This window comes from Choloepus didactylus, chromosome 21 (genome assembly GCF_015220235.1).
Source record: "Choloepus didactylus isolate mChoDid1 chromosome 21, mChoDid1.pri, whole genome shotgun sequence".
In the NCBI taxonomy this organism is placed as follows: Eukaryota; Metazoa; Chordata; class Mammalia; order Pilosa; family Megalonychidae; genus Choloepus; species Choloepus didactylus.
In genome coordinates, this window is record NC_051327.1 from 5707001 (window position 1) to 5727245 (window position 20245).

At 40.7% G+C, this 20245-nt stretch overlaps 1 protein-coding gene across 5 annotated transcripts in view; it reads left to right on the forward strand.

Annotated features, from left to right (window-relative positions):
- Positions 1–20245, forward strand: part of DNAH3 (dynein axonemal heavy chain 3) — a 208830-nt gene that overhangs the window by 13353 nt on the left and 175232 nt on the right. For 3 of the 5 annotated variants that reach the window (XM_037814725.1, XM_037814723.1, XM_037814724.1), the window contains 9 exons: positions 1581–1755; positions 3641–3830; positions 5674–5869; positions 7379–7504; positions 8673–8868; positions 10554–10733; positions 13569–13705; positions 15429–15534; positions 15733–15911. In XM_037814725.1, the coding sequence (XP_037670653.1) occupies positions 1581–1755; positions 3641–3830; positions 5674–5869; positions 7379–7504; positions 8673–8868; positions 10554–10733; positions 13569–13705; positions 15429–15534; positions 15733–15911 (1485 nt within the window). Of the gene's footprint in view, positions 1–1580; positions 1756–3640; positions 3831–5673; positions 5870–7378; positions 7505–8672; positions 8869–10553; positions 10734–13568; positions 13706–15428; positions 15535–15732; positions 15912–20245 lie in introns of those variants that run through there. The other 2 variants (XM_037814726.1, XM_037814727.1) reach the window with 2 other exon arrangements.

The window sequence follows — 20245 nt, forward strand, 5'->3', positions numbered from 1 at the left end:
TACAAAAATAAATAACACACATAGAACAGAAAGATGGAAGACAGGAAGGCAAGGGGATATAGATATGGTGGCTGCCATGTTTTTGAATGCCTGTGGGTGCCCAGTACTGGGCTATGTCCAATTACTCATTTAATATTTACATGGTTGCTATGGTGTAGAGCAGAGGTGCTCGAAGTATGGTCCCCTGACCAGCAGCATCAGTGTCACCTGAGAACTTGTCAGAATTGCCAATTCTGGGTCCCTGCTTCAGACCTGCCCCAGAACCAGAAGTTCTAGGGATGGGGCCCAGCAATCTGTGTTTTAACACGTCCTCCTAATGATTCTGTGGCTTGGAGAACCACTAGTGTAGCGGGTAAGAGTGTGGATTTTGCAATCTGATTCCAAAGCTCACATGCTCACCCATGTACAGTGCAGATAAGATGTTCCTGAGGAGGGCATGTATTTTGTTCTTTGATGTCTTTGATGGTTAATTCATTTGTGCTTCCTTTTTTTGTTGTACTTTTCAAAAATCCTTAATTGTGTTGTGCATCCTTTTTGAAGTTAATAAGCACTCTGTTGCTCATTGTAATTCCCAGATTGGCTTCCATGACAGAAGCTCAGAGCAAACTTTGCACTTGGTTGCAGCACCTCCTCTTGGCCTGTTCCGGTTTGCTAATGCTGCCATTTGCAAAACACCAGAGATGGATTGGCTTTTATAAAACGGGGTTTATTTGGTTACAAAGTCACAGTCTTAAGTTCATAAAGTATCCAATGTAAGCCATCAACAACAGGGTACCTTCACTGAAGGATGGCCAATGGCATCTGGAAAACCTGTTAGCTCAGAAGGCATGTGGCTGGCATTCGTTTGCTCCCAGGTTGTGTTTCAAAATGGCATTCTGCAAAATGTTGCTCTTGGGGTGTTTTGTTCTCTCTTAGCTGTAGCAACTCTTCAAAATGTCACTCTTAGCTGCTCTGAGGTCCTTCTGTCTGTGAACTCCTTTATATGACTCCAGTAATCCAATTAACACCCACCCTGAATGGGCAGGGTAACACCTCCATGGAAATGATCCAATCAGAGGTCTTGCCTATGGTTGATTGAGTCACATCTCCATGGAAACACTCAATCAATAGGTTCCAACCTAATCAACACTAATACGTCTGCCCCCACAAGATTGCGTCAAAGATAATGGCATTTTGGGGGACGTAATACATCTAAACTGGCACATGGCCTAAGTTTTTTTTTCTCTCATCTTTATTTCTTCCTTCCCCTTTTCTTCAATACAAACACTTTTTCCTAATTCCCTTTTATTTACTTTTTTTAACTACCAGCTGTATCTCTTGTTTGAAGCCAATTTGAATCTTTTTTAGGCTCTGAATAAAAACAGATTAACCAAGTGAGCCAAAGCAGTGAGTGCTAACATATCTCTGAGGTGTTCATTGATTAGGGGTCATCATCAAGGTACACATACATTCCGTTAGATGATAGGAAAGAGAGGGGCTTGTCTTGCATAGTGACACTCATCTGGTTTGGAGTAGGCCTGACCCCACAGTACCTCCCTGTAGATCCAAGCACCAGGGGCTGAGCTGTGTCTGCATTTCAGGACCAAGTCAGCCTACTGCACCTCCGCTTCCTCACCTACAAAGAAGGAGGTGGTGGCATCTTCGAAACTCCCGGGAAGCAGACCAATGAGTCCAGAAGAACAGATTAATGTGATGTTACAGCAGGAGAAGGAAATAGAAAGTAAAGAAGCCATACCATCTCCATTGGACTTGGAGGTATGTTCTTGCTGCTTCCTTTCTCTCAGTTTGCTAAGTATGACTCTTGACATTGCAGTGGTTCTAAAGTGGGAGAGTACAGCTGAATCACCTGGGCAGTGTTTCAAAAATACCAGCACACAGACCCCATGACAGAGTACTAAATGAGGACATGTGTCTGTGTGTGTGTAAGTTCTCTGCTCTAATAAGTCTTGGAAACTGGTACCTTTGAGTTCTCTTAGAACATAGATTGCAAAATGATGGTTATGGTTGCCAGACTGAGCAACACAAACAAAAACAAAATGAAAGCACGAAACAGGACACCAAGTTAAATTTGAATGTCAGATAAACAATGAATAGTTTTTTAGTATAAGTATGTTCCAGTGTACCCTGTAATTTATGATGGCAACCCTACCGTAGCCCAAATTTGTCCTCTAGAAAGGAGTGCTTTGAAACCAAGAGAAATCTCAAACAAGCTAGATTTCCAACCTCTCTTGAAAAAATTAAAATTCTTGGAGCTGAGTAATGCTACTTCCTTTAGAATACATTCTCCAGTTTGTCACTATTTCTTACTCCTTTCTTTTGTCCATCCTTCTTGTACTTATTAATAATATCTTCCAGGCTCCAAGTAGTCTTTTGAATTTCCAACCCATCTTAAAAGAAGAACAAAGCTTTGGAACAAATAGCTTGTGGGTTTATAGTGTGTAATAAAATGATAAATAATAAAAACTCACAGTGACTGCTCATGTGATATTGGCAAAGCTTCATGCTAAAGCCTCTAGATGCTTGACTCTGTTCAAGACCTGGTGTAGGTCTTGATTATTCCTATTGTCCGGGTGCAGAAATTGAGGTGTAGACTGATTAAGCAACTTGCCCAAGATTACATGGTCAGTAAGAAGCAGAACTGGAATTTAGACCAGGTCTGGCTAAGACCAAAGTCTCTGTGCTCTAAAGAGCTACTACTCAGCACTTCTCAAACTTGCCAGAATGTAAGAATTACCTGGGGTGCTTGTTAAAAGCCCCGAGCTGCCTTAGGAGAGGCCTGGGAATCTGCATTTTAAAGAGTCTCCTCACCCCTATTCTCCGGCCTCCAGGAAGTTCTTAATAATATTATTATACAAGTATATAATAATGAAGTTAGGCAACACTGCCCTATGCTAAGCAGTAAGGCTGGAGAAAGTGGGCGGGAACTACCAGCAGCAGCCTCTCCTGACCAAAGGCAGAAGGCACTAGAGCTGGTTCCAAACCTTTTTCCTGAACTTTGTGCTCCTCATCCATCTGGGAATATTCATTCTCAGAGCCACTCAGCCATCTGGCAGCTTGGAGGCAAGTCACAGATAAACGAAGCTTCCTGAAGTCACCAGGTCACATTGGCGTTCGTGTATTTGTGTTGCTTTCTAAACTCCAAAAAACGACGGGTGGATTAGAAGAACGCCCATAGGTCTCATTTGGACTTTGGGGATTTCCTCCTACTGACAGCTACAAGCCATAGGATCAAAGTGCTTTGTAAAGGATCGTTTTTATCCAGGCAGGTGAATTATTTGAGTCCATTTTAGGAGCCTGTCATCTCTTTTCTTAGATATACCAGATATACAGTCTTCAGCCCTGACTTTGGTGCTCCTTCTGCTGTCCCTGTCCCCAGGGCATTTGACAAGTCCTTCCTCACACCCGGCTGGAATCTGTCTCTGGCTTCTGTGGGTGGATTCCGGAAGCTTGGGGAAAACTTGCCAGGGGGCTCATTGCAATGAGGGAGAAGCGCCGAGCCCGGAAAGCGTGAATGGCAGTGGCAGTGAAGGGTGCGGAGGGTGCTGTGGGAACAAGGCCCCTTGGCAAGCGATAGGTGTGGGCAGGCGGGCACAGCGAAACAATCATGATCGTTTTCTCGCTTCTTGTTTGTTTCTGGAAGAGATACTCTTACTATTTGACCAACGGGATCCCAAAGGACATGATTGTCCCTGAGGATGAAGATGTGATGGTTCGGATTTCAAAGCTGATTTCTAACAAGCTGCTAACCAGTTCCTTCCTGGAACCCCTGCTTAGCATCCTCAAGGAGGAGAAGGAAAAGGATTATTACTGTAGCGTCAAGAAAAGCATTGGTAAGGCTGGGTAGAGAGGGAGCAGAGGGGCCGCTGTGGGGGGCACTTTCTTTCCTCTCATTTATCAGTCCTCCACCCAGGGCTTCCCATACTTTAATGTGCCTCCAAGTTCCTGTGGATCTTGTTAGAATGCAGATTCTGATTCAGTAGAACTGGGTTGGGGCCCAAGATTCTGCGTTTCTAACAAGATCCCTGGTGAGGTGGTTGCTGCTGACCATGGGACCACCGGCTGAGTAGTTCAGTTCGTGTCTGCTTAAACTTCAGAATCTAACCAGACACCTACCTTTTCTCTCAGGGATTTTTACCCCTCTTGAAACCCTCAGCAATCACTCCATTCTCTGAATTCATAGCACTTCTTGTCTCTACTTTCCACCCCTCCTGTTTTGAAACTTTGTATACTGCTATTTGACACTGGCATTGTTGTTGCACTTCTCAGGGGTCTTGGCTTTCCTATTAGTCTGTTGGCTTTTTGATGGGGAAGGATGTATTATTTATCCTCGCTCCCTTTCATCCTTTGCCCAATGTCTTGTGCACATGGTAGGTCATAGGGAAATATTTGATGACTTGTCAGTAAATGAGAGAAGCACATCAAAGGGAAGGGATGATCATATTAGTTCCCCCTGATAAATCTGGTAAGCCCAACAGGAGGCACCTGTGCTAAGCACCTTGTCGGCAAAAACAAAGTCTAAGTAAGTTATAGGAAAACAGATTTAAATCAGCCAATCAGCTATCGCCAACTCCCTATTCTTAATGCAAGGTAAATTCCTCATTGCTAAGCAACTGCCTGCACTGACCATATTAAGAAATGTAGTCTGCTTTAATCAATGAAAATTTCCTCTCAGTGTATTCCCTTGTTCTGTTTATAAAAGCTCTGTTGCTCTCTTTGTTCAGTGGAATTCCTCTCTACCTTGTGGCGATTGGAATCTCCCCAATTCATGAATTGATTCAATAAAACTCTCTGAGATAGATGCAAATTTTGCACAAGTTTTAATTTTCATACCCCATCACTCCATGATGGTCTGACCTGTTCTGTCTGGACAATAACTATCTCTATCAAGTTGACTAGTTGTTTTTTATTTTCTTAATTAACTTTCTAATAGTATCTGTTTACTGACTCCTTGTGTACGATAGGATAGAACCAAACTCCTGAGGATAGGCATGTGAGGCCCTTCAAATTCCAGCCTCGACCTTCTTTTTCCATTCTTATCTCCTTAAACTTTTCCACTTTGTACCTCATATTTCTGCCATAGAAGAGCTCACAGCTCCTTGAACATACTATGCAAAATTCATGGTGCTGCACCTTCTTACATGCTGTTCCTTTTGCCCCCAATGCACTTCCCTTCTCTTCCTGTCTATAAACTTCTACTCATTCCTTGACCTACCTCAAAGGTTACTTCCTCTGTGACACTTTCCTTAGCATGTGAAACCATTTGGCCACTAAATTTCCATTTGAAAACATCTGATGTCATCCATCATGTGTTGATTTTTTTGCTTTTGTGTACATTTTTTTGGTGTGAGAAATCAATTAATGATTAATGAGGTATCAGCAAATACTAGTTCGTGGTCATGTGCGATACTAGATATTCTAATGGGACTCAAGGCCGGATTCTAAAGTGCTCTGCAATGTGAAGTTACACTCCTTCCCCCCGACGTATCTTCAGGAAGAAAACACACCCACGGAGTGGAGCTGTCCTAACTGAGTGACTCCCAGGGGGTTACCAAAGACCTGGTGAAATGAGGGGGCATTTCCAAGTGTAAACGGACAGAGACTCTTATACGTTCTAAGTGTTAAAACTACGACTCCAGAGGGCTTCATAAAAGGGTTTTTCCCTCTTGATTATAGTTGATTACATCCTCGTGGACCCAATGGAGAGAAAAAGACTTTTTATTGAGAGCATCCCGCGCCTGTTTCCTCAAAGAGTGATCCGGGCCCCCGTACCCTGGCACACAGCCTGCTGTACTGCCAAGAGGTGGAATGAGGAGCATCTGCACACGGTCAACCCCATGATGCTCAACCTGAAAGAGCTGTGGTTTTCAGAGTAAGAAGTGCCTCTTCTCCCTCTCTCTTCTTGCCCTCTCTTTATTCTACACATAAGAGAACCTTTTATGCTGGGCATAGGTGGAAGTTAGCATCAAGGAGAATCCCTGCTCTTGAAGTGAAATGAAATGTACAAAACCCTAGATCAAACGTGTATTTGAAACCGTACCTGGTGACTCTCCACCCTCCACACAGGGGTAGGTGGGTCTCTTTTGTGCTCTCACTGCCTGTCTCTAAGGACTGGAGCAAACGGATTGAGAACACACATTTGAATGCAGCTGGATTAAGAGCACCCACCTGGATGCAGCCAGCTCAGGTTCAAATCTCAGCTCTGCAGCTTCAGAGCCAATATGGGGACATGTTATGTCACCTCTCTATGCCTTGCTTTCCTTATCTCTAAATCTGAGTTAATAAGAGGGCTCATAGGAGAAATAAAGAACTTAATACAAGCAATGGACTTAGAACAGTGCCTGATCTAAAATAAGCCCCCAGCAAGTGTTAATTAGCTATTATCCCCATTATCACGAGTATCACATTGAATTCTAATTGAACATTAATTTGTTTATATCTTCCTCTAACCTATGAGCTTCGTGAGGGTTTGGAATTTTATGTAATTCACTGCTAGCATGGGGATGGCAAGCAGTTATGCTTATCAACAACTAAATTGGCCACCAGAATCACAGGAGTTCCGAGGCGGCAGGAGTTTTTATTTTCCTTTTTAAAAATTGAGATACTGTTACATACCATATAATTCACCCTTGTAGAGTGTATAATTCAGTGAGTTTTAGTATATCCAAAAGGTTGTGCAGCCATCACCACCAATTCCGTAATATTTTCATCACAAAAAGAAGCCTCGTACTTGTTAGCAGTCACTCCCAATTCCCCACTCTTCCCAGCCTCTGACAACCACTAATCTACTTTCTCTCTCTATGAATTTGCCTATTCTGGGCATTTCATATAAATGGAATGATACAATAGGTAGAATTTTGTATATGGCTTCTTTCACTTAGCATAAGGTCTTCATGGTTCAGCTGTGTTGCAGCATGTGTCAGTACTTCATTCCTTTTCATGGCTGAATGATATTCCATTGTACAGAGGTACCACATTTTTGTTTATCCATTTATCAATTGATTGCTTCCTCTTTTGGCTACTATGAATAATACTGCTATGAACATATGTGTACCAGTTTTTGCATGGACATATTTTCAAATGGTTTGGGTATATACTTAGGGATGGAATTGCTGGGTCATATGGTAACTATGTTTAACCTTTTAAGGAACTGCCAAACCTTTCAACAATAGCTATGTCAATTTATAGTCCCATCAGCAATGTATGATGATTCCGTGTCCTTGCAAACACTTGTTAGCTTCCTTTTTAAACTCTGGATGTAACTAATTTTGATCTATTTAAGTTTCCTCTCATTGAAAACTGAGAACATGTGCCTTTTGAACCTGACCTGCAGAATTTATTTGTTATCAAGCTCAGGAAGTTTCTCGCTCTCTTTTTGCAGATTTAATGACCTCAGGTTTGTTCGAAAAGCAGAATTGCTGTTGGGAAAATTGCCTCTGCAGCCTTGTGAATATCAAGATGTGATCCGGAAACACTGCCTGGAAGCACGTGAAATTCTTCTCAACAAGTCAGTATCTGGCCTCAGGATGGGGCTGCAACACGGTATCATGAAGAATGAAAGCTATCTGAAATGAAACTCGTTCCCAGCCCATGGGTTGCAGAGTTTATTGACTTCCTATTGATATTCCCCTCTGTACTCTTCCCTAGCCTTTGTGTCTCTTTATTTCCAAGTGCTCTTTTGCCACTCGCTCCTAATCTCCTTCTGCCTTTTCCAAATGCTCTCATTTTCCATTCCTTGTGAGGGTACTGCTTCCACTCCTTCACTCTGAAATCCATTAAGCCTTGCTGGGTAATAGGAACAGTGTATTTGAATGACTTAGGTTTAGATAGCCAAATAAGCAGCCTTTGGTTGACAAGGTTAGGGGTTTTCAGTCACTCAGAGAATTCCTTTTTCCTTTGGAAATACATGCAGTACTGTGTCCAAAACCAGAGAAATTCCCTTGTACAAAATGGTAATAATAATGCCTACCATATATGCTATTATCTATTAGAGGAAATGTACATGCAATAGCTGGAATATAGCAGCTACTCAATATCTTACTTATTACCTCTATGACTATGACCGTTATTATACCTCTCTGATTAGTACTTTTCTAGCAATCAGAGAACAAACATGATGGGATTAAATAAAGCATGGGGCATTGGTTCCCACTGGGAATTAGAATTTGAGGGGAGTGGGAAGAAAGGAACAGTGATGCATCCTTTCTTCTTTGGGTTGTCTAATTTCTACTTTCGCATTCTGAGCCACCAGTGGAATTCTTGTCCCAAGTTTTCTTCCTTTCTCCTCTCTCTCTTCCCCCTACAGAGTCTTAATCAGAGGCCAGGCACCTGCCAGAGAGAGACGTTGGAAAGAATCATTCCCGTTCCTTATTCCACTTCACCCCAATCTCTGGCTATAAAGAAGAACATGTAGACTCAGTAGGAAGTGTCACCAGTGTCTCCTGCAAATTTGGTTATTGTTAATGGAAGAAAAGTCTCTCAATTCAAATCCTATTACTTTTTTTGAAGAAAGGGGTAGTGGTGGGTGAAGTGCACAGGGTTATGGAGGTGCCAATTTGCAAGACTGCTTAGTGAGGAATGAGCCATCTGTCTTGTTGGAGAGAGTGCAAGAGGGCTGACAGAGTTCCTTGGAGTGCAAAGGAGCTTCTTACTTGGATGCCCTCCTGTCTTTACAGGTGGATCCCCACCAGTGCTGAGCTTTTTGTCACACGGAAGGAGCAGTGGATTCATTTTGCTCCCAAGAGTGACTATGACTCCTCTCGTATCATTGAGGAATATTTTGCTTCTGTTGCATCCTTCATGTCACTCCAGCTCAGGGAGTTGGTCATTAAGTCTCTCGAGGACCTCGTTTCCTTTTTCATGATACACAAGGTATGTAGAAGGCTGTTTTGAGAGGAAACAACCCAGTTAGAACCAGGTATTCCATCATGTATGTCCTCACTGTGAGCCAGTTCGTAAAGTGAAATTCTTGTGCACACACTGGGTAATTTTTAGTTTTTAACAATGATTTCTTTAAATATAAACAAGCTTTCCTGGAATAGTTACCTATTCTTATATTGGTAAAAATCTACATACATGAAGAAGTAGTTAAAAAAATTTAAAGATTGTGTAAGGTGGAATACACACCTCTTAGGTATGGGGGTCACGTTTTCATCGTCTCTGTTACAGGAAGGGGGCTGATATTCGGGGGGGCTTCATGTATTCATCAGAGGTATTGACTTTTGGTCTTTGGTCTTTGGAAGGGCTGGCTCTTCTCAAGGGTTTTTATAGCTCTAAAAACAAAAGGCTGTGTTGACTAAATTAATAACTTCCTCCATGGAACTTCTTCACTGAAGTTAAAATAAAAAATAAGAACTTTAAGTCTTGGTTTTCAAAGCATCATAGCATCTCCTAAATTTAGATAGCATAGGGATCAAGACATATTCCCTTAGATTTTTATACCATGTGCATATTTTACCATAAAAAGAATAATAAAAATTAAAAATTGCCTGGTTTCAAAAGGTTAAATTCTAAGCATTTTTCCAAATGAAGCAGAGATGTAAATTAATCTTTGCACAAAAACAAAAAGAAACCAATGCTGCTGAATTTCAACTGCAAGTTTAGCCCTGTGAAGAAGACCAGTCTATAGATGTCATTGTAATCATCTGCTTTGCCAAGCAGAAGGAACCCAGATATGAAAATAAATCTCCCTCTGAATTTCCACACAAATGGAAAAGTAAAAAGCGTTACGTGTCTGAGGGAAAGGAAAATTCATGGATACTTGATACATAGTAGATGTTCAACAAATGTTTATTAATCATCCTTAAGCAGATCTAGAGATCTCTGAAACCAATTACTTGGACAGTTACTTCACAGCTACCCCATGAAAATCTTCATCAGACATTGTAGTTTATTAAAACTATTTTGTATTACTAGCTTATGTGGGGAATTAGAAATATCTCTTCTTCGACATTTCTGCTTTGGGAAGGTTGACAACTTAAGTATCTGAAATAGACTATATGCCCTCTAGCAACTCCATCTGAGATACCCAGATAACCATTTATATATTTTTTGATTCAGTTAACAAATATTTCTTGAACACCTACTATGTGTTAAAGACTCTCCTGGGTATTTGGGAGGCGATAGATGAATCAGACACAGATTGAGCCCTGACAAGTAGCATAGAAAAGATAAGATGTGGTATATACATCCCTGCAAGACAGAAAGTAAAAGCACCATTAAGGAAGTGGAAATATGGATGTTCAGAGAGGAGAATATGTCTAGCTGGGGGACAGGAAGACTTCCCAAAGGTGGAGATTTTGAGCTGAATTTTGAAGAATGGGAAGGATTTAGAGATTAGATGGCAGGTATTTCCAAGCAAAGTAGACAACACTGAATAAAGACTTTGGTTGATGGTCAAGGAAGGACACAGGGTAGGCTAAGACTGCCCAGCTCATATTTCAAACCCTTCACTTTCTTTTCTGGTGCTCATGAAGCGCCGTGATGTGCTAAGACTCACTCCCTTCATTTTGGAATGCCCCATTTTGTGACAATTGCCACACCTATGTCTCCTGAAGGATGGGAATGACTTCGAGGAACCCTACCAAGAGATGAAGTACTTTATACCTCAACTAATCACAATCAAACTGGAAGTAAATGAACCCATTATTGTCTTTAATCCATCTGTTGATGAATGCTGGGAATTAATACGCAACTCGTTCTTGGAAATTATTAAGAACTCTGAGGGGATCCCCAAGGTACTGTATTCACTTATTCATTTATATTTATGTTCGCTTATTGAATAAAATATCTTTAAAGTGACAGTTTGTACAAGGCAAAGTTGGTGTCATATTCAGGAAAGGGAGTTTCACTTCGGGTGATATATCCTGAGTATACAACTTTGGCCCAAGGAAGAGGATCTGGGCCATGAGGAAATGTCTATGCAGCCCAGAATTATGCTTCCAACAAGCGCATTAAGAGTTACTTTGTCAAAGAGTATAGTTTCCTGCATGATGCAACCTCAAAAGGGCAGATGTGTCCCAAGCCATATCCAACTTGGATTGTCATTCACTACAGATCAATTGCCATGAACTAGGCTAGATTTTCCAGAAAACTATATTTCATTTCATTCTTGTAGTTCTGTATGTTTTTTTTTTTTTTTTTTTTTTTTTAACCCACCGTAGGCTTCTAGGGGAGAGAATGAAGCCTCCCTTCCTATCCCTAGCCCTTTCCAGTTTCCTTTCCAGGGTGGACTATCTAGTCAGATAGCAGACACTGATCAGCAAACTTTTACTACTGGGCAGGATCTTCCACATATGCCCTTTTGAGCTCTGTTGTCTTCTGTTTCCCTCTGGGGGTTGGTGTGGTGAGAGGACTAAGGTCCAGTCTCACCAAGGAGAGGTTCCTGTGCTGTCTTGTTTCTCTCATGCTCTCCCTCTGGCTCTCTCTTCATGGATATGTGCCTGCCTTTTGCATTTCTGTACTAGAGGGTACTAAGAGCTCAAGGTTAGAGTTGGGCTTTGTGTGGGGAAATGTGAAGCCAAATGCTCCATTTGATTTCACCATAAAACTCTGACTTTGAGGTTTGAACCCAGCCAATCCTTGTTAACAACAACAACAACAACAACAACAAACAGTGTCTATGGAAGAGGAAGAAGCAGAGAGTAGCTCTCCTACAACCAGTATCCACAGGAAGGAGGTGAAAGAGAAGACCCTGCAACTTGGAGGGATAAATGTGGGGCTTGGGGATAGATAAAGTACATAGCACTTTGAGTTCTCCTTCACCACTGTTGATCAGCAATGTTTGAAAGCAGCTGGGGTTGGGAAAGCCCAAGGCCCATATGGCTGCAGGGCTGGTACTAGATTTAGTGGGATTGTAATGCCAAGAAGCAATAGTCACAGGTCACAGCTTTTATCAGGTATAAAAGCTGGGCCAAACTGATGCCAGTAACTTTACCAGACTGAAAAGAAACAACCCAGGCTCAGAGTTCTCCATTTGGTGATGTCCATAGCACTGGTTCCCACCCCAATCCCCTTAGACTGTTTTGTCTCTGAACTGGTAGTGAAAATTTGAAAGAGCAGTCCCTCAAGTTGAGTAGCTAGGAAGAGGGTTCTAATAGCAACAGGTGGACAGGACACCCCATTCCCTACCAGTCCTGCCTAATTTATGACTCAACATGAATTAAGAAGTTTGGGCAGATCTATACATCCTTGATTACTTTCTTTATTTGAATTTCCTGAGTTGCTTAATGGGTACAGAGTTTCTGCTTGGGGTGATGAAAAAGTTTCTGTAATAAATGGTGGTGATGGTAGCACAATCTTGGGAATGTAATTAATACCACTGAAATGTACACCTGAAAGTGTTTAAAATGGGAAATTTTGAGTTGTGTATATGCTATCACAATAAAGAGTTATTAAAAAAAAAAAAAGAGGAGTTTGGGCAGAAAAGTCAATAAGTAGCTTTTGGAAATACAGAAAAGATCACTCAAAGTGCAGAAGGAGAGCATATTTGTGAGAAAGTTACTAAAGGAAACCAAAGTAAATATTAGAAAATATTTGTCTTGGCAATGAAACCAAGGAAAACATGGATGCTCTGATACTGACTGAAATAGGAGGTGAATGAGAGGAGAAATAAAATGAAGCTGGGTGAGATAAGGGAAGGGTTTTATAAAAGTAAAAATGCTTATTAATTGGAAAAAATTAAAGGAACTTCTAGTGCCAATCTTTCTCCTAATGGGTGAATGCCTTTATGATGAAGAAATTGGAAAGTTCAAATTCTCAGAAAAGATACTCTTAGTGCTTCAAAAGCATAAAGCCATGGCTTGTTTTTAACCCTTACCTGAAAGGAGAATCTAGTACTTCTCTTCCTTTGAAAGAGGAGAAAACTGAGGTCCAGAGAAGTGAAGTGGCTTGCCCAAGGTCACACACTCAGTTAGTGGCAGAGTCCAAATTAGAATCCATGTCATCTCTAGTCGCTCTTCATTAGTGAGGAAAAAAGGAAGAGGTCGGGGAGGGCACCACTCTAATATTCATTCCCTCAAATATTTATTGAGCACCTACTATGTGCCAAGCTCTTGCTAGTCCCTGGGAATACCACAGTGAAGAAATCAAATAATTATTTATATTTGATTTTAAATACTTGTATTTGATTATATAATATTATAAATAATTTATAATATTATGGTATTATAAATACCATAAGCTGGCCCTTATGGTATTTATAATGTAGCTGGGAAGACAAACATGGAACAGCTCATTACACGTTCATTTAATTACAATTGTGATGGGTGCCAAGCACAGGAAGTTCAGGAAGTGAGCTTTTAACAGGGAAACCTAACATCGACTGGGATCTTGGCGGACTGTCTACAGGTGTGAGACTTGAGAGCAGCAGGGATCTGAAAGATGAGTAATCCATGCAAGGGGGGAAGAAGGGAGACTAAAGGTAAAAGGAAATGCAGAATGATTCTAGAAATATCGGGGGAGGTGGGGCATAGAATAAAAGTTCATCTGATGTCCTGGAAATGAGTCCACTGCAGGAGATTTCGGTGCTATCTCCTTTCCTCTGACATCCAAAAGTGATTCTTACCCTTTAGGTGGAATCTATCTTGTTCCCAGAGCTGAAGGGATATAAGCTTGTTCTTGGTACCGTGTGCCCTGAAGAAAAACTGGTTTCTGAGTTTGTGGATCAGACTTTCGAGGTATTTCAGAAAAACCAAGTTGGCCTCCACAAGTAAGTCGGTTTCATTGTAACTTTATTACCTATCAGTTAGACTTTTGGCATTGGTTTGGAGTCTTAACCATCATCAAATAAATAATCCCTGTTCCCACACACCTGGAAACAAATACCTAATAATAAAAATAGCCAACGCTTATATATAGGTTTTATTATCGCCACTTTACAGATGAAACCGTAATTTTCCCAAGATTACACAGCAAATAAATAGGACAGCCAAGATTCTAGTTCAATTACAGGTTCACCTCCACCATCTAAAGCCATGGGACCAGAATGGGTTTTGGCATTTAGAAATGTCTGGATTTTAGAAATGTAACATAATGTCTATATCATATATTATGTTGTGGCCTCTGTGAAGTCTGGGGAAGTGCCCTTTAATCAAATGTATTGATATTCCTATAAATAGCCTCACATCAATTAAGTCCAACTTTGTCTATCAAATGAATTTTGAAGAAACTTTGTTTTCTTTTCAGAGCTTTTTTGGATTTAGGGATTGAAGACTGGTCATCTGAACCCATAGTCCATGCTCTTTAGCTATCACATTGCAGAACATCTTCCAGTTGCTTGTGTGAACCATCACACTACAATTTAGTGTGACTGTACAATGTAGCTTCCAAATGGGACTCTTTGAGGGTGAAAGGGACACTATTAACATTTACCATGGGACAACAGGTATAAATTTGGACTATCTCAAGCTTACCAGGATAAATGGTAACCCTAACCAAGGGTTTCTCAACAGAGACATTATTGACATTTTGGACCAGAAAATCCTTTGTTGTGGGACTGTCCTGTGCACTGTAAGACATTTGCCAGTAACCCTGGCTTCTTTCACTAGCACATCTCCATCACTCCCCGTTGTAACAAGCAAAAATGTCTCCAGACTCGGCCACTTGACCCCTGGGGAGCAGTATCACCACAAGTTGAAAATTATTGCTAACCTAGTCTGAAAATCTTGGCCCCAGAATCTGGAATTTCTGCCCTTGTGAATTTGATTTGGGGGCTTCTGTTTGAAACCCCAGTCTTCTCTGTTCATGGGATCTTATACGTACAGTTTGTCTGTTGGACAGTTCCATGGCCTTCTCCTTGGACCTCAGTTTCAGAGCTCTGAAGTGTTGGCAAACTCTTGGAAGTTGGCCCAAGTTAATTCTGCTCACTCTACATTATCTTTCAAACTTACTTCAGATCTGACCATCCTAAGCACATCAGTCAGTTTTGGGGAAATCTGTCCAGCCATTTTTGTATGACCTGATAGCAGACAGAGGGAAGCCTAATTTCATTTAGTAGATTTTAGGTTCATAGATTCCAAATTTTCATCTTTTAACTTAGACTTAAAACTTCAGGTCTGGAAGAAGGGAGGGGAACTGATGTTTATTGTACATTGTACCTGAAACTTTGTATTAACTGCTCTACAGAGAACATTATAGTTAAGCTTTACAACTGTCTGATAGGGAGTTAATTATGATTTCCACTCAAAATTGACGGCACTCATCCTTGAAAAAGTGAAATATCTTGTCTAAGTTCATTCAGCTAGCAAGTGGAAAAATTGGAATTTGATCCTAAAATTCTGAATTTCCGGTTCAGTGAAACTTTGCCACATGATATTTCTTTTTCCTGAATTGGGTTAGTTTTAAGATGTTGTGTCTTCATTTGCTACTCTGACTGATCTGATTTTCTGAACTGTATTTTTGTGCGTTTGATTTTATGCTCTTCAATATGGAAGATACTTAAATGTATACAAAAAGTATGATGACTTACTAGATAACATGGCAGAGCAAAACATCACTGCGTTCCTGAAAGAAAATCATGAAATTGAGGATTTTGTGAAGGTAGGAGAAGCCATTTCACATTTCATGCCTTGGTGGCATGTGCCACAGGCAATCCAATGAGCAATCGATATGTATTTGGCTAGTATATAAACTGTGCTCAACATTGGACTAGGTTTGGCCAGGGTGGGGCTGGGGTTGGGGTTGGGTGGGTTGAGGCTCAAAGGCAAACTAAGCTACTGGATGTGCTCCTTTCAACAGAGGATCAGTGATATTAAAAAGCTGAGAAATGAAATTGCATCTATGCACATTACCGTGCCCTTGGCCATGTTCTGCCTTGATGCCATGACCCTAAATTATGATCTCTGTGAGCGAGCCCAAAATCTTAAAGACCGGCTGATTCAGTTCCAAGTGGATGTAAACCGGGACACCAACACCAGGTATTGTTCGTCCATGTGGAGAAATAGCAAGGATATTTGGCATGAATAGGTTAATGGGAAAGTGGCCAGAAATTGTACCTTCCAGCAATGACCAGACTAAATTTCCAGTTCAAGTCATTTCTGCCCCGAAAGTGAGAACAACAGGGGAATTCAGGTTTAGGCCTGAAGCTTAACAATCAGGAGAAAACTACATGGGAGATTGGCATAGGAGAGTGGACAGTGCCCTGTGGCGGTTCATCTCTGATCGTTCAGCCTTTGCTTTCTTGCAGGCAGTTTCAGAGAAATGTTAGCTGCTTCCTGGGCTAGGCTGACTGAGGTCAGAGGCCCTTCTCACTGGTCATCTAGCCATATATGGAAACACAGGGGCCTACAAGCATCCCTTAGAACCACTCCTATGTCAGACTTATCGGTCTGGAATTGTGTTGTTGGATATTAAGTTCTCTATTGGACTTTCATTTTTTGCTGATAAATGATTATGTATTAGTCAAGACTTTTTCGATTATAAGGAAAAGAAATTCAATTCAGAAATTGGGACTTGCACATTAAAACGATCAGGATCTGTTAGTTTCAGGCATGGCTGGTCCAGGCCCTTGACCCTGCAGTTAGGACCCTATCCCCCATCTCTGCTCTGCTTTCCTCTGGGTTGGCTCCATGTTTCTGGATAAGCCCTCTTTAGTTTGTGGGCTCCAGCAGCTCCAGGCTTGCATCCTCCCACATTCCCATAGAGAAGGGGAAAAGAGTCTCTCTTTTTCCCAACAGTCCTGCAAAAGTCCTGGTCCATGTGACACTGGCCTGACTTGGATTGTTTGTGAAACCCTAAATCAGTTGGCTGAGAGGGAGAGAGGTGGTTCCCCAAGAAAACTTAGGGTGTGGTTCCCAGAAGAGGGAGTGGATGCTGCCTGTGACAGTGTCTCAGTTACAATGTTACATGTTACTCTAGCTTTGTTCCTTGCAGTACTTTAAGCTACAGAATAAGATGACTTAATAATAAGGATCACTATTATTATTATTACATTATATAATTTTAACATTTTATAGTACTTTAAGTTTTATCAAATACTTATCAGAAACTCATCAGCAAATTAATGATAATAATAGCTACCATTTTTGCAGGACATGTTATAGGCAGACCATCATGTAAATGCTCTGAATATTATAGATCTAATCAAATTTTCACAACAGCCCTAAGAGGTAGGTATTATTTTCTTAATGAAGAAACTGAGACTGAGAGAGGGGTTAGTACATGGCACAGCTTGTGTAGAATTTAGTTTATTTTGTCCCCAAAGTTCAAACTCTTAACTGCCATATTCAGCTTTCTCACTGAGTTTCCTGGCTTTGGAGCAGAAAACTTCATTTTGAATCCAAATCCTTCCATTTACTAGTTGAGTGGCCCCTGGCAAATCACTTCACCTCTCTGATCTTCAGTTGCTTCACCTACAGAATGAGAATTTGGGAGTAGGACAGTAAATGCTTTTCATCAGAAAGCATGAGCAAGTAAATAATTTTAAGCAATCATAGATTTTTTTTCCTGTCATATCAAAGAAACATGGTGCTTTAGTTGGTCAGTGCATCCACCCTTAACAAAATAAATGTATCATTTCCTTAGACCTTTTTAAAATAAGTGAAAATAAGGGCCCCTTTTTGAACCCAGGGATTTCTAAAGATGCAGAAACTGCCATGTTGGTTGCTGAGTTCTGAAGTTTCTTTCTGCCTTAAAAAGAGTGACTCTCATTATTTTGAAATTCTCAAGAACCCTGTAAGGCAGGCAAGACTTTCATTAGGTCCCTACTTTATGGAGGAGAAAATGAGGCCCAGAAATGAAAACTAACCTGTCCAAGTAGGCGAGTTTGAATTTGATTCTTCTGACTCTCAACCCTAACCTTGCCATGTTACCATCATGTAATTGCTGATGGGGGTACCTTTCTGTTTCCAAAAACTAGGCATGCCCTAGAATGCAGTGTCCTGGGCATACAGGCAGGGGATGCCACGGAGGGCACTGGTTAGGAAGTGGTCAAGCCACCCCTATCCACTATAGATGTGTTTGTCTAAACTTGCCAAAACAATGACTTGATCTATTGATCAAAAATGCAAGGCCTGAGTAGAGATGAGATTATCCCACCTGTCTGGCTGTGTGTTTCCTTTAGGGGAGCAGTCTTGTCCAGACCATGACAACCGGGTGGAGAGAGACCACAGATTGATACAGGAGTTATTGGTCTCCCTCATGCCATCCCCTCACCAGACAGAGAATAGCCCTGCACTTATAGGACTCTTGACCTTTTAGATTTAAAATTATCAGTATATGTAGAAGGCAGCATCTCCTGCCTTCAACTTATCCCTGGATATTGCTAATGTGTTGTGTTGGCCAGATTCCGGATACTGTCTACTCATAGTCAGGCCCTTTTAGAGGGTCTCATACTCAGTCTGCTCCCACCCTTTTAGGCCCTCCCAAAAAGCTGGTAGCTGGCAGCCACATGATATTCATTCTACACATTCTCATACAAAGGGATAGGAGTCCATCAGCTGAGAAAATCTACCTGTATTAGTTAGGGTAGGCCAATTGCTGTGATGAGTAGACCCAGGCCGTCATGATTTCACACAACAGAAGTTTAGTTCTTGCTCAGGGTGGTTCCAGATTGGTGGGAAAGACCTACTTGATGCATGTTGAAGCTCAGGCAGATGATGACTTTACATATTCAACACAAAGCTCCCAAGATCATTCTGAGTGTTGGAATGCACAGTTGGAAGGGGGAAAGAACATGGAGGACTTTGCATGGACACAGTATACAGACCTGAAACTGACACTCATAACTGCTGCCCACTTTCCACCGGCTGGAACTCAGCCACATGATCACACCCAACTACAAAGGAGGTTAGAAAATACAGTCTAGCTGAGAGTCCAAGAACTGGAGAATACTCTGCATGCAAGTGGTATGTGTTCAGAGTACTACAGAAAGTTTCTCAAATATTCACCATTGTATTAAAATGCAAGTCTAAAATCCCAGCATCATCTACAAACGTGTTTTCATCATTTCCTATTCTGTTTGATACAATTACCTCCATTATGGAGGGATCTCCATACATTTAGAAGGAATAATGGGGACTGAAAACATGTAGAAAAGTGGTTTTCATCCCTAGCGTATGACCATCAACATATATTGATCAAAAAATAACAAAAACTATGATAACTATTATTGCTAACATCTGCAGAGGGCCATGCTGGGCTGGACATGGATGTATTGCAGAGAATTTGTCTCTAATTATAATTAAACTGCTAAAGATTGTTAGTCAATAGCTTTTGTATAAATTAGAGCATATTCAAGTTATCTCCATAATAACATCATTTTTCACAGGTTTGTGTTTGAGGAGAAGGGGGACAGTTAGAACTAGTGGTCTTAGTAATTGAATATAACTTTCTCTATGCCACCAGGAATTACCTGCAGCACATGAGGAGAAACTGTTACTAGTGGCTGTTAAGAGTTGTGATTATAAATTAATTTAGTGTTCCTGTTCAACAGAATATTTAGGAGTTGTTTTTGTTTTCACTTAAATCTATATTCTACCTCTGAGCAGTATGGCGTAAATGTTAAAAGTGTGGGCTAATTGGTAAAGGGTTTCTGTTTAGGGTGATGGGAAAGTTCTGGTAATGGATGGTGATGAGCATAGCACAACATTGTCAATGTAATTAATCCCAAGGAATGGTATTCTTAGGAGTGGTTGAGATGGTAACATGTGTGTTGTATATATGTTTCCACAATTATAAAAAAGAACAACAAAAGAGTCAATGACAATTAAATGCAATACATGATCCTTGATGGTATCTAATAATGGAGAAAAGACTCAAAAAGTCAGTATTGGGACATATGAAAAAATTGGAATATAGAATATGCCTCATGACTATTAAATCTGTTTAACGTAACTGTACATAAAGTAGTTACATTAATGAATAACTTAGTTCTTAGGACATGTATGTAGAAATATTGTGTTCAAGCGGCATGGTGTATCCAACCTATTCTAAATATTTAGGAGGGAGGGAGGAAAGAAGGAAGAAGGAAGGAACAGCAAATGTGGCAAAATGTAAAAAATGGTAGATTTGGATATGACAGTCAGGGATGTATATTAGTATTCTTTATTTTTGAAATTTTCCTAAAAGTTAGAATTACTCCAATAATGTTAAAGAAAAAGAATGAAATGAGAAGGGAATTAAAATGGTACACTACACTATAAAATATCATTTAAAACATTAGTGGAGGAATTAAAATACATATAGAAAAAAATTTTTTTTAAAGTGTGGGCTTTGCACTGAATTGTAGGCTTGAGACCATCTGAGATGGGAA